Here is a 14,083-nt window from a genome sequence, read left to right as displayed (position 1 = left end):
AAAATGGAAATTTAAAAATTATATAAAAATGAATAGAAATAGAAGTTCTCATATTTTCTTCTCTTGTCCCAATAAATGTCCTATAAGTAGCCCACCAGCTGAAAGGGCTCACACGCTGCCAGAAGGTGTGGTGACAGCAAGGCTCTCCAATGTTAGATCACCAAACACATGTGGCCCCAACTCACTCAATGGCCCACTCTCCTCCATTAATGCTGTCAAAGCAATTGGTTTTACTTTTACTAAGAATGATAATTCAGTGACTGAATGATGATTTAAAAGGCTTTATTTGCAGGGGAACGAGCCAAATACTGTATTCATTCCAAATGAAAAGAACTGGACTACTGATTCCACTGTGGGATAAAGAGAAAGGCAATAAAGCTGCAGTACATCCTTGAAGCGTGTCAAAGCGATATGGTAAGGAAAAGAGGGTTTTAATCTCACAAAGCCATAAACACTGAACAACTTAATCATCCATTCCAGAAAATCAGCAGTCATCACAACAGCACTTGGCAAAACGTTTAAAATTTGTGATGATAACAAGTACTGCAGTGGCACTCCGTGTGGTTCTCCACTTTGATGTCCCCCATTATGGTGGCCTAAAGGGGAAGGAAAAAAACAGATATTATACATTATAGATAGAAGATAGAGAGACAAAATTGAAGAATATTAAATAAAATTGCAGTCTGCTGAAATAAATACGTGCATACTACATTTGCACAGTCCCCCTTTTAGGAGATATTTTTAGCACAAGTAAGCTTACTTTCTCCCAACCTGCCCCTTGTCCCTCTACCACTATTCTCCTTATTCTGAGTAAATCCAGCCTGTACCCACAAGACAATTGGCTCTTTTAATTAGTGGGTAGAAATGTAGTCCCTGCCTGTACAAATGCTCAACAGAGTCTGGGTCATTAACCTTTGGCATTAAACCCCATGGGTGGGCTCTATGAATATTTCTCAGATTGGGCTGTTAGAAAGCTTCTGAGGCCCTTGAGGTTCTTACCTTGGTATATGCTTTAGCTACACAGCAAGAGGACTCTGAGGTGACGTTTTTTGAAACCAACATTGTCTTCTGGGACCTTAACGGAGTGGGATATGCTCTAGAGAAGCAGCAGCCCATGCACTGATGTACTAGGAAACCCATCTTGGAGAAGTATTTGTTTTCCTTTAGCTTGCATTCCGGGCACTCTATTGGGGGAAAAAAAAAAAAAAGGCACAGTCAAATAATCCAAAGATTCAAAAAGAAACTATGAGGGTGGCACAGTTGCTCACACCTGTAGTCCCAGCCCTTTGGGAGGCCAAAGTGGGTGGATCACTTGAGCTCAGGAGTTCAAGAGCAGCCTGGGCAATATGGTGAAACCCCATCTCTACAAAGAAACAAAAATTAGTCAGACCTGATGGCACAAACCTATGGTCCCAGCTACTTGACAGGCTGGGGCAGAAGGGTCGCTTGAAGCTGGAAGGTCAAGGCTGCAGTGAGCCGAGATCATGCCACTGCACTGCAGCCTGAATGACAAAGTGAGACTCTGACTCAAAAAAAGAAAGAAGAAAAGAAAGAAAGAGAAAGAAGAAAGAAAGAAAGAAAGAAGAAAGAAAGAAAGAAAGAAAGAAAGAAAGAAAGGAAGGAAGGAAGGAAGGAAGGAAGGAAGGAAGGAAGGAAGGAAGGAAGGAAGGAAGGAAGGAAGGAAGGAAGAAAGAAAGAAAAAGAAAGAAAGAGGAAAGAAAATGTGGTGGCTCACACCTGTAATCCTAGCACTTTGGAAGGCCAAGGCAGGTGGATCACCAGAGGGTCATGAGTTCGAGACCAGCCTGGCCAACATGGCGAAAGCCCGTCTCTACTAAAAATACAAAAAAAACTAGCTGGGTGTGGTGGTGTGCACCTGTAATCCCAGCTACTCCGGAGGCTGAGGCAGGAGAATTTCTTGAACCCAGGAGGCAGAGGTTGCAGTGAGCCGAGACTGCAACATTGCACTCCAGCCTGGGCAAAAGAGCAAGATTCTGTCTCAAAAAAAAAAAAGAAAGAAAGAAAGAAAGAAAAGAGAAAACAAACAACAAAGGAAAAAAAAAACTATGAATGTTTTCTTATTATGGGATGGTGAATATTATTTTTCCATCAAAAATGAAAGGGAACTAAGTAAGTGCTTTTTGGTTATATGTTAATCTTCACCGATAATATCTATTTAATATTTATACTAATTAGAGTAATGTTCATGAGGAAATAAAATTTAAAAACAAACATTTTTACAGATATGCATAGAAAATTTCAGTTGTAGTCACTCTTTATTCAAGCATGGATTCTCTATCCCAATGCTAACGGCATGCCTAAAGGAAACATAAACTTGACAGATGAAAACATCATGTTCAACTGAAAAGAAAATTATGCCCAAAGGGAAAATATTTTCCCCTTTAGAATCTGCTATTGTTTTTCCCGCAGTAACTCCAAATACTGACAGAGAGAAATATGTCAAAATTAAGAAAGCTTGGTGAGTGTAAAGAGCCTGATATTAGATCAGGCGTCTCCACTTGGGACCTGGATTAAAATATTACCACTTATCTAGAGAAAAACCATAACCAATAGTAGCTCACAATTTCAAAGCAGAAGGAATTATATCAGCTACTATATGAGATTTTTCAGACAATACAGCAAAACAAATTTACTGTATAAAATGGTTTTGTTTTTCCTCACTTGTTAACTGATGTGGAAATTCATCTACAAAGGCAATGTTAAAATCTTCTCAAATCTTCTGGGAGAAATGTAAAAAAAACTGAGCTAACTGAATAAGGAGCATTTTCTTCTTGTAAGACTCAAATAAAGAATAATAAGGAATCTATTTCAGATGAAAATGTACAGGCTGCTCTATAAATGGTTGTGTAAGATATCATTTTCACTGCACATTTTCTGAACTTAATTTAATTTTATGTTCACAGTCTACAAGTGCTTAGATGTGAATCCAGCAGCAAAGATTTATTACTTTTGAAAAGGAGGTAGAAATGTAATTAATGGAGTTATTGATGTACATCTACAAATGTGTGTCGCGCTTATTACTTCAAACTCAAGCCTGGTGACGTACCCTGCCCTGTAAACTCGCCATCAGGAAGGGAATGGAGAACACGCAGAAACACCGACAAAGTGACCAGGATGATAGCTGCATATTTTCTGTAGGAATCCATGGCTCTCCTGCAGACAGACATGGGAAAAGAAAAAGAGTTAATCTAAAATTGGCTTACCACCCATAACAACAACCAGTAGTTTCAACATTACAAATTATAATAGTTATCAGTGTCTTGACCTCTCTGCTTTTAGCTCCCAACATATACTAAACCATGTAAATTTTTTTTTTAAGTTCTCCTTAGGAAGGAAGTAGATAACTGAAGCTTCTCATTTCTCACATTAACTTTTAGAAATGGGTTTAATAATAATTACAGTAAATTCTCTTTTTAAATATGTCATCCTGTTAAGAAGCCTCAATATTCTTATTTGTAAAACATGGAACTCAGGTAATACCTAAGAAAATATATATAAGCTCATATATGACATATAAAATACACAATCATTTGATGGAGGATAAACACAAAATATTCAACATTATCAGCCACTAAGGAAATGCAAATTAAAACTACAATGACATATTATGCCTCTATCAGAATGGCTAAAATAAAAAATAACACCAAACACTGGCATGGATGCAGAGAACCAAGATAACTTGGCATTGCTGGTGGGAATATAAAATGGTACAGTCACCCTGGGAAATAGTTTGGCAGTTTCTGATGAAACTAAACATGTACTTACCATATGCCCCAACAGTTGCACTTTTGGGCATTTATTTCAGAGAAACGAAGACTATATTCACACAAAACTTATATATGAATATTCACAGAGACTTTATTTAGAGTAGCCAAAAAACTGGAAACAATTCAAATGACCTTCAGCAGGTGAATGTTTATACGAATGATGGTATATCCATACTGTGGAATACTGCCCAGCAACAAAAAAATGAACACACTATTGATACACACAGCAACTCGAATGGATCTCAAGAAAATTATGCTGACTGAAGGCTGAATACTATAGGATTCCATTTATATAACACTGTGAAAATAAAATTATAGAGATAGAGAATAGATTAATGGTTTCAAAGAGTTAGCATTGGGAAAGAAGTGTGTAAGGGTGAGCGTGGCTCTAAAGGGATAGCACAGGGAGCTGTGGTGATGGGATAGTTGCGTGTTGACAGGGATATTAGTCACACTAATCTACACATGAGATAAAATCGCATAACAGAGTACTAGTATTATGTGTGTACGTGTGTGTCTGTGTCTTAAGTCTGAATAAGTTACAGGTTTCAGCAATATCAGTTCTCTGGTATTCACATTGTACTATAGTTATACAAGATAATTATCAATAGGGGAACAAGCTGAGGGTATATAGGACTTCTCTGTACATTTTTTGTGACTTTCTCTGAATCTACAATTATTCCAAGTAAAAAGTTTTTTAAAAAAATAATTCAGAGGCCAGGCGTGATGGCTCATGCCTGTAATCTCAGCACTTTGGGAGGCCAGGGCGGGCGGATCACGAGGTCAGGAGATGAAGATCAGCCTGGCCAACACGGTGAAACCCCGTCTCTATTAAAAACACAGAAAATTAGCCAGGCGTGGTGTCACACACCTGTAGTCCCAACTACTCCAGAGGCTGAGGCAGGAGAATCGCTTGAACCCAGAAGGCGGAGGTTGCAGTGAGCCAAGATCGTGCCACTGCACTCCAGCCTGGGCGACAGAGCGAGATTCCATTTCAAAAATAATACTAATAATACTACTAATAATAATAACTCTGAATGAGGTTTAAAGGTACAGGTGGGTCAAAACTTGTGGTTATTTTTCATGCAAACTGACATAATAGGGCCGAGTTTTTGCTAGATGTTTACATTAACCCATAACGCTTCTTAGGAATAATTTGTCAGAGAGGAGAACTAAGTTCATAATACTTGTCGAGTATATCTATCCTGAAAATTTGAAATCTAAAATGGCCCACAGTCTGAAACATTTTGAGCACCAACATGACAACACAAGTGGAAAATTCCACACATAAATATTTAACACATACTTTGTTTATGCACAAAATATTTTAAATATTGTATAAAATTACCTTCAGGCTGTGTGTTTCAGACATGAAACAAATAAATTTTATGTTTAGACATGGGTGTTATCCCCAATATATGTACATGCAAATATTCCAAAATTCAAAAAAATGCATAATCTAAAACACCTTTCATCCACAGCGTTTCAGATATAGGATACTCAACCTGTATAGAAATTCAGATTGTGTAAGTAGGAAAGCTAAAACAAATGTATGTCATTACTTCTACCTGATATATGTATCTGTACCTAAGTAATTTTGAGTAACATTTACCTTCATATGTAATTAACAATGAATAAATATTGTTCTAAGTCAGTGGTTCTCAAAGTGTGATCTAGGAACCCCAAACACTTTCAGTGGATCTGTGAGGTTAAAATGATTTTCATAATAATACTAAAATGTTGTTTGCCTCTGTTTCCTCTTCATCCTCTTGAGTATTCAGAGAACTTTTCTAGAGGCTACATGACATGTAATTTTACAACAGGTTGAATGAAGAAGCACGTGAGAATTTAGTTGTGTTCTGTTAGACCAGACAATGAAAAGTTTTGCAAAAAGGTAAAACAATGGCACTCTTATCACTAACATTTTTTTCTTGAAAATTGTCATTTAAAAAAATAAATATATGTTATCTGTGTTAACACATGATAGATTTTTCTAAGTGAATAAATATTTGAAAACTTTAACGTAGCCATTAAATATTGATGGATATAACCTCATTAATAGAAGCTCTTTGGGGTCTCCAATAACTTTTAAGAGTGTAAAAAGGTTCTGAGACCAAAAAGTTTGAGAACCACTCTGCTAAGTAATACACAAAGCTATAAGAAAATTTTCAGAATTAAAACTAGTTTCCTTTTTAAACTAGTATCATTTTTGTGCTTTAATATTGCAGCTCATATATTATGAAAATTCAGCCATCATGCAGTGAACAACTATATCAGAATTAATTCAGAGAGAAACATTTATAATAAGATTGCAGAATGTGAAAGCATGAAGTCAATGTGCATTTTAAGAATTGGCTTTATAATAAAACGAAAAGCAGATTGAAAAAGTGAAACAAAAATCGCTATTGCTGTAGCAGAAACTGTTTTCTTGCTTTGCCTTTATTTTGAAAAGAGATGACATTAACCAAGTAAAAACAGAATAAACTTCAAATTCTAGGTGATTTTGAAAGCATTTTAATAAATCTTTTTTATCATCCTAATCACCCTCAGCTTTTTCTGTTTTAAAATTCAAAACAAAATATTAACAATCGGGGAGGGGGGAATTACATTCTGCTGGGATTTATGCTATTTTGCAAAAATATGCTCAATCTAAAGTCAGATTTGCTTTCAGCCTCTTTTGGTATTCCACATGAGTATTTTCCAAAAATTCATAGGCCCTGTACATGGAACCTCAGACTAATCTACAATATGCATCAACATACCCTTATATCCCGTCACTCACCATATCAAAATAATGTGAGTCCAAGAAAATATGTGTTTTCTCAACTTGGCCTTCTTTCTTTCACTTTGCAGTTCATCTACTTTAGAGTCTTTTAAGGAGCTGCCCAACTGCCAGATTCACTGTGAAGTTTTCACCCAACCCCAAAGACAAAATAAATATCTTTCTCCACTGCACTTGCTTGTCACTTGGCTTATAATTCTTAGATGATGCCCCACAGTCTAGCCAATTATGTGCATGTCTATCTCTTCATCCACAAAGAAAGCTTCTTTCTTTTTATTTAAATTAAAAATGGGGTCTTGGGAGGTGGAAGCTGCAGTGAGGTGAGATTGCGCCACTGCACTCTAGCCTGGACAACGGAGAGACTCCATCAGGAAGGAAGGAAGGAAGGAAGAGAGGGACGGAGGGAAAGAAAGAAAAAAAGAAGAAATGGATATCTCACTATGTTCTGTAGGCCGATCTGGAGCTCCTGAGCTCAAGCAGTCCTCCCACTTCAGCCCCCAAATTGCTGAAATTACAGGTGTGGGCCACTGTGCCCATCATGAGAAAGCTTCTTCAAGATAGAAACTATCCACCTTTAATCTACCATTACCCTAGCACAAGACCTCACACAAAGTAAATGATCAATAAAGTTATGTTGAATTATAATATTATCAATCAAAAGCTGCTAACATAGAGTTGTCATTCACACTAAGAAGCAAGATAACCCTTGAATGACAACTTAGAGTAAATGTTCAGTAGAATCAAATATTTTCATATAATTTTATTAGAGAGTATGTTCTCACCTAGCTATAAAATTGTAGCTGACTAATATGTGAATTTATAAATGTTGCATATGTCACACGGAGCAACCATTTTATGCTAAGACATAAAAGTCATAAAAATTCAAAAGAAACCATTAATAAAAAACATATAATAGCTCCAGGGTTTAAATTGGTTCCTCTTAGTTAGTATTAAAAAATATATGTGCCCAAATTTAGATTCCTGAAATAACGTGACTCTGTGAGGAAAAGGTAGTGAAGGAGTGAAGGATGTGCTATTCCAAAATATGCCAGATTGGTATATTGATTATTTTGAGTTGAAAACATTGGTGAAATTTTAGTTGCAGAAAGAGTGAGCTGAACTTGTTGCTCTCTGCATGCAGCGAGCAATGATGCCCCTCTGGGAGGGGCACCTTTTCCATGCCAGGGTGAGAAAATAGCCCTTATCATCAGAGACTTGGAAATGGAGGCTATGATGGTCCAGAATAACCCTACTTAATGAAGTGACCCTTAACTTCCACCTCTTTTACACCTCCTCCTCCTCACATATTTCTTTTTTTTTTTTTTTTTTTTTTTTTTTTTGAAATGGAGCCTCACTCAGTCACCCAGGCTGGAGTGCAGTGACGCAGCCTGGACTCACTGCAACCTCCGCCTCCCTGGTTCAAGTGATTCTTCTGCCTCAGCCTCCAGAGTAGCTGGGATTACAGGTGCCTGCCACCACACCTGGCTAATCTTTGTATTTTTAGTAGAGATGGGGTTTCACCATGTTGCCCAGGCTGGTCTCAAACTCCTGACTTCAAGCAATCCACCCGCCTCAGCCTCCCAAAGTGCTGGGATAACAGGCATGAGCCACCATGTCTGGCCACCAGATGTTCTTTGTCCTGTCATTTCTTCTCCAATTTATCACTTGTCTAAAAAGTATAAAAGCATCTTGCTTTGGCCACTTCTTCAGACTTCACTCTCTTGTAAACATCCCAATGTACATGTAAAACTAATAAAATTTGCATATTTCTCTCTTATTAATATGAAAGAGAATTTGACTCCCAGGTCCAGCTGAAGAGCCTACTAAGAGCTAAAAGGGGGTTGGAGGTGATGTCTGGTTCCCCTACAATAGTGTTTGTTTTGGTTTTGGTTGTTGTTGTTGCTGTTGTTTGAGGGGTTTTGGGGGTTTGGTTTGGTTTTTTCTTTGAGACAGGGTCTCTCTCTGCCTCCCTGGCTAGAGGACAGTGGTGCAGTCATGGCTCATTGCAGCCTTGACCTCCCAGCATTAAGCGATCTTTCCATCTCAGCCTCCCGAGTAGCTGGAACTACAGGCATGCATTGCCACACGCTGCTCATTTTTTATATTTTTTTATAGAGACAGGTTTCATCATGTTGCCCAGGCTGGTCTCAAACTCCTGGGCTTAAGCGATATGCCTGCCTCAGCCTCTCAAACTGCTAGTATTACAGGTGTGAACTACCTTACCTGGCCCAATAGCATTCTAAAAAGCATAAGAGGATATTATTACCATAGCTTACCATTATTATTTAACATATGTTTGCACAATATTTTCATTGTGATTAAGTATAATTAATAATTATATTTCTATAATAGAATTAAATGATTTCTGAAATAGGCAAATACTCTACCAGTATGCCATACAAGCCATATACACATATTAAATACATACATACATCAATAATATATACCTTGACACACCAAGTATCACACACATACACATACATACACATCCCCATGCATATATTAATAATCTTTCCAAGAAGGTCACAAGGGCTTGAAACAATGTGACATCCAGGCCCTTTGCTTGCAAACATGTTGCCATTGCTCCCCACTGCCAGAGAGTGGTGAGGTTGGTTTTTCTAAAGGTGGTGATAGCTGGAGTGACTCATCTACAGTCTCTACACCAGGAAGCCCAAATGACTCATAACACATTCTTGAGATGACTAGGCTAGGATTAGAGGCATAATCGTGTGTTAACGAAACAGACTAAATCTAACTGACTTCTAGAGGGTTAACTTAAGTCTTCACCTCTTTAGCCCCATCTAATCCCACTTCCACATCAAACAGTGGTATGTCTATCTTTGTACCCCATTTCATCTAAGTAGGCCTTATGACTGCTTTGACCAGGAATATAGCAGTAGTGACACTGGGCAAGTAGTAGGTATATCCCTTAACTGACCTGGCAGCTCCTGCTTCCCATCTCTTAGAAACCAGCTGCCATGTAAGAAATGCTCCCACACTGAGACCACCACAGGATAGGAAGGCCAAGCCACATGAAGATACTCTGGAGGGTAAAGTGTCACATGGAGAAAGAGAAAGAGGCCAAGAGGTAACGAGGTACTAGACATGTGAGTGAAGAAGCCATCCTGGATGACTAGCCCAGCTGAGCTTTTAGATGACTCCAGCCGCAATCACCATCTGACTGCACTGCATGAGAAACTCGAGTTAAGAACAGCCTACTTGAGCTCAGTCCCCAGTGGAACTTTGAAAGGTAATTTGTTATTTTACTCACTAAGTTTTCAAGTAACTTGATGGATAACAATAAATAACTGGACCAACCGCATTCTCTTATAACAAACATTTCTCCAAAGTCTGAGATATAGAACCACAATCTTGCCTCCACTTTCTCTTCTGTGCATATGGCAGGCTGGGTGTGGAGAGTCTTAATACAACACATATTAAGTTAACCTATTACAGAAAATGTAACAAAGCATTTAAAAAAATGGAGTTAGCATTCAATGCACTATCTGTAATACTGAATATGGTAACAATAATATCTAATATTTTTAAAAAATAACACCTACCATTAACTGAGCACTCATGTGTGCTAGACATTCTTTTGGGCACCTTGCACTCACAAATATATTCAATCGTCATGACAATCTTGTGTGGTATCATTCTCATTTTTGTAAAGAAATTCCAGAGGTGAAGTAATCTATACAAGGTCACATAATTAGTTACTGGCAAAGCCAAGATTTTAAAATGTCTCTTTACAATTCCAAACTCCAAACTGAACCACACTTCATTGTACTGCCTTTAAATCTTTACATTTTACAATGAACTTTTTAAATGATGTTTTCAGATGACATATCCCTAAATAAGATGCTGACATCTTTTTTAAGAACAATGTTATTATCTGCCAGTTTAATATAACTTACTGATGTATTTTTTATTTTACATATTTATTTGACTTCACCTTCTTCAGAACTGCTTTTAAAGAGCCATTTCTGCCACACCCATTAGCTCAGGCCAGTAATCCCAGCACTTTGGGAGGCCAAGGCAGGTGGATTGCTTGAGCCCAGGAGTTCAAGACAGGACTGGGCAACATTGTAAAACCACATATCTATTAAAATACAAAAATTAGCTGGGCATGGTAGCATGGGCCTGTAGTTCCAGCTACTCAAGGAGGCTGAGGTGGGAAGATCGCTGGAGCCCAGGAGGATGAAGCTGCAGTGAGCCAAGATCAAGCCACTGCACTCCAGCCTGGGAGACAGTGAGAAACACTGTCTCAAAAAAGAGAGAGAGAGAGAGGGGGGGGTGGGGGGGGGAAGGAAGGAAGGGAGGGAGGGAGGGAAAGAAAGAAAGAAAGAAATCGCAGGTATTTTATAACTGATCAGATTATGAGGACTAAGGACTATGAGGATGTTTGCAGTGGGGAACAGCAGGGGAACAGGGAAAGAGGAAAAAGGCTTTCTTCCTTTTTTTTTTTTTTTTCTAATACATGGTCTCTCTCTGTCGCTCAGACTGGAGTGCAGTGCCACGGTCTCGGCTCATCGCAGTCTCAACTTCCCGAGCTCGGGCGATCCTCCCATCTTAGCCTTCCAGGCAACTGGTACTACAGGAGCATGCCGGCAAGCCTGGATAATTTGCGGAATTTTTTTTGTTTTGTTTTGTTTGTTTTGTTTTGTTCTGTTTGGAGAGACAGGGTTTCTCCATGTTCCCCAGACTGGTCATCTCCTGGGCTCAAACAATATCCCTTCCTCCACCTCCCAAAGTGCTAGAATTACAGGCGTGAGCCACCGTGCCTGGCCAGCATTGGCTTTCACATACGTTCACTTGCTTTATTTTCTTTACACCTGTGTCATAGATTAGAAAACTACACATTAGAGAATTTAAAAGATTTGCCAAAGTTGCTCAGAAAGTGATCTGATCCAAAATAGTGTCCTTCCATTTATACTACCCCTATAGCCTAGAAGTTTACCATTAATTCATGTCCTCCTCTAGGACTTGGAGTCACACGTGAATCATGCTGTTACTTGTCTAATTTGATTTCTAATATTGTCATTGATCCTACCCCTAGTTCAGCCTAAGTGCCCAATCTTAAACCCCAGAATATTAAGGATGCTGGATCATTTCTACAATGTTATCTCCAAGCCTGATGAACCAAGAAATTGCTAGGTTACTTTGTACAACATTACAGTGGCACTGCTGTAACATTATACGCCAAATCCAGAATTTGCAAGGATCAGGAGTTGATTGCAAACTACTCTAGGATTCACAATCTGTAAAAATGGAAGTTTAGTGCTATGGACAGTGTTGTTCTCAATGGAAATGTAAGTTCACTACTGCAAATTTTATCTTTGTGAAAGCAGATTACTTTGATCTGCTTTTAAGCAAGATGTACATTACCTTCTAAGTTAGTCATTTCTGTTACCCAGCTACTACTTTGAGTTTTCATGTAACTTTGGGTCTCACATTAAAAAGAGATGTACACTGAAACTGAAAATCTGCTCTGGAACATAATTAATTGGTTTTCTAACATTTTTCTCACATGCTACCCTTTTCAGCAGGAAATGGTAAGAAATATGAGTCACTTAAAATGTCAATGACTCTTTCTGCAAAAAAAAATAACAAACTTAAGAAAACCAAAGTTGAAATTAAACTGAAAACACACAAACCTTTATAAATGGTGGCTGCTCTTATCTTTTTTAAATAATTCAAAACTATAGCGAAGTATTACGTGCAATTTTGTTGACCAATATTGTGAATAGTTGAATTGACGTTAAGTCAAGTAATTATTTAAAATATACCTTCGGGAGCTTTAGAATATTCCTTTTCTAAAGTAAAATATCTGACTTTTGACTGGGAAAAAGATTAAAGAGCTTAGGAAACAAAATTCCCATGGGGATGAAAGGGAGCTTCTGCATTCCTAAGGGACCCATATAATGTCAGTCCATAATTCTTCACACACGCCCGTATCCCGTTCTTCAGTGCTAATAAGGAGGGACAAAAAAGCTCTTTCATTTTTTAGTCTCTATTTCCCAATCAGCCACCATTTCAATCAGCGCTAATGCAAAGATAACCAAGGTTAGCTACAAAAAAGTTTCCAGAAACTCATCACATCTACACAATTATACTAGGGCAAGTGACTTACTATTGCAAACTCATGAATAATAGTGGAGAAATACTACCAACTCTGATTTTTGTAGCATCTTATTAAAGAAAAAAATGAAAACATTGATATTCAAAAATTCCATGCTCCTATTCAAGTGTGCATGAGAACATCTATTCAAAAGATAATCAGAAGCTATGGTCATTCGGCTGAACAAGTGAGCCGCTTTATCATGGGCCAGTTTGAAGATATAGTTATACATCACTTAAAAATGGATAATAAGACGATATCAAAACATCTACTTGCCCTCCGTCTGACTCCTAGAAGCCGTTCAAAAGAGTGCCTTTCCAATGACATCCAATAATTCTTGAGGAAAATTTTTAGATGCTGACAGGCACTCAAGTGTCTCAGCAGGAGACATTGGGTTTCTGGCTTCTAGATAACATCCTAGCCTATGGTCACAGCCACAATTTTACAGACTTCCTCCCAATTCACTTGTGAATGCTGGAAAGAGAATGAGTAAAAGCCTATCTCTCTTCTTACTAAGATGTATGCAGAGATTCTGAAATCTTCTTTATTTTCTCAAATATTTTACTCCTCAATTAAAATCCCCCAAAATTATTTCATTCATTTTACCTTTTTCTGGGCTTTTTGCAGGATGTGTTCAGGGCAGTTGACTGTAGATCTGAAGAGGGATTTTAGCTTCGTCTTGTGATTTCTCAGTAACTGCAGTTAATAAAGTCCTCACCTGTTTTTTATACCAGCAGAGTAATAAGCCTACATGTTTCCACCTGCATCTAAGCCCTGGGATCAACAGTAAATTCCATCCAATGATTGAATGGTACTTGGTGTAATTGCCATGACATCAATTTGATCTTATCTTGTTTCAACATTTAGATCATTTTTGTTTTGAGCCATTTTCAGGCAATGGTGACCACAAGGTCAGCCTATGAAAAGAGAGTACACTGTCACTTTGTACGTAATTTTATTGAGCCTTACACATAACATCCTGAAAGTTGACACTTTCCTATAAACAAGAGACATTTCATTAGCTAAGTACCTGATATTTACCTAAACAAGAGCTGTAGATTTCAGAAAATAGTTATAGAGCATTTCCAGGTTTATACCACTCACTATTCCACTAGGAAACAGAAAAATAAAACACATGCCTATTTAGACTTTTCTAAAATTAACGTGCATCTGAATTTACTAAAGATGCATGAGAAAGGAATGAGGCAATTCTAAGAAGGACTGAATGGTTCTCAATATATGTGACTGCTTTTTGTTGTTGTTTCTCATTTCACTTTTGTAAAGCTCAGTTTCTGCCTGAACAGAGAATATGTATGTTATGGCTTGCCAGATGTGGGGACACTTAGCTCCAAGGTTCCCAACCCAGTGACACCCTAAAACATGCACAGCTCT

General features: G+C 38.0%; 1 protein-coding gene across 1 annotated transcript; it reads right to left on the bottom strand.

The window, feature by feature from the left end:
* Positions 1-265: 265 nt before the first annotated feature.
* CGA (glycoprotein hormones, alpha polypeptide) lies at positions 266-13,460 on the bottom strand. The gene is made up of 4 exons (XM_032275314.1): positions 13,298-13,460; positions 3,068-3,174; positions 1,000-1,184; positions 266-596 (listed from the first exon to the last, which is right to left on the bottom strand). The coding sequence occupies exons 2-4, from the start codon at positions 3,165-3,167 to the stop codon at positions 519-521; spliced, it is 363 nt and encodes a 120-aa protein (XP_032131205.1). The 5' UTR covers positions 3,168-3,174; positions 13,298-13,460; the 3' UTR covers positions 266-518.
* Between the last annotated feature and the right edge of the window lie 623 nt (positions 13,461-14,083).

This window comes from Sapajus apella, unplaced genomic scaffold, assembly GCF_009761245.1.
Source record: "Sapajus apella isolate SASKATOON/1434 unplaced genomic scaffold, GSC_monkey_1.0 scaffold6, whole genome shotgun sequence".
In the NCBI taxonomy this organism is placed as follows: domain Eukaryota; kingdom Metazoa; phylum Chordata; class Mammalia; order Primates; family Cebidae; genus Sapajus; species Sapajus apella.
Note: the sequence above shows the minus strand (reverse complement) of the source record. Positions and strands in the feature narration are given on the sequence as shown.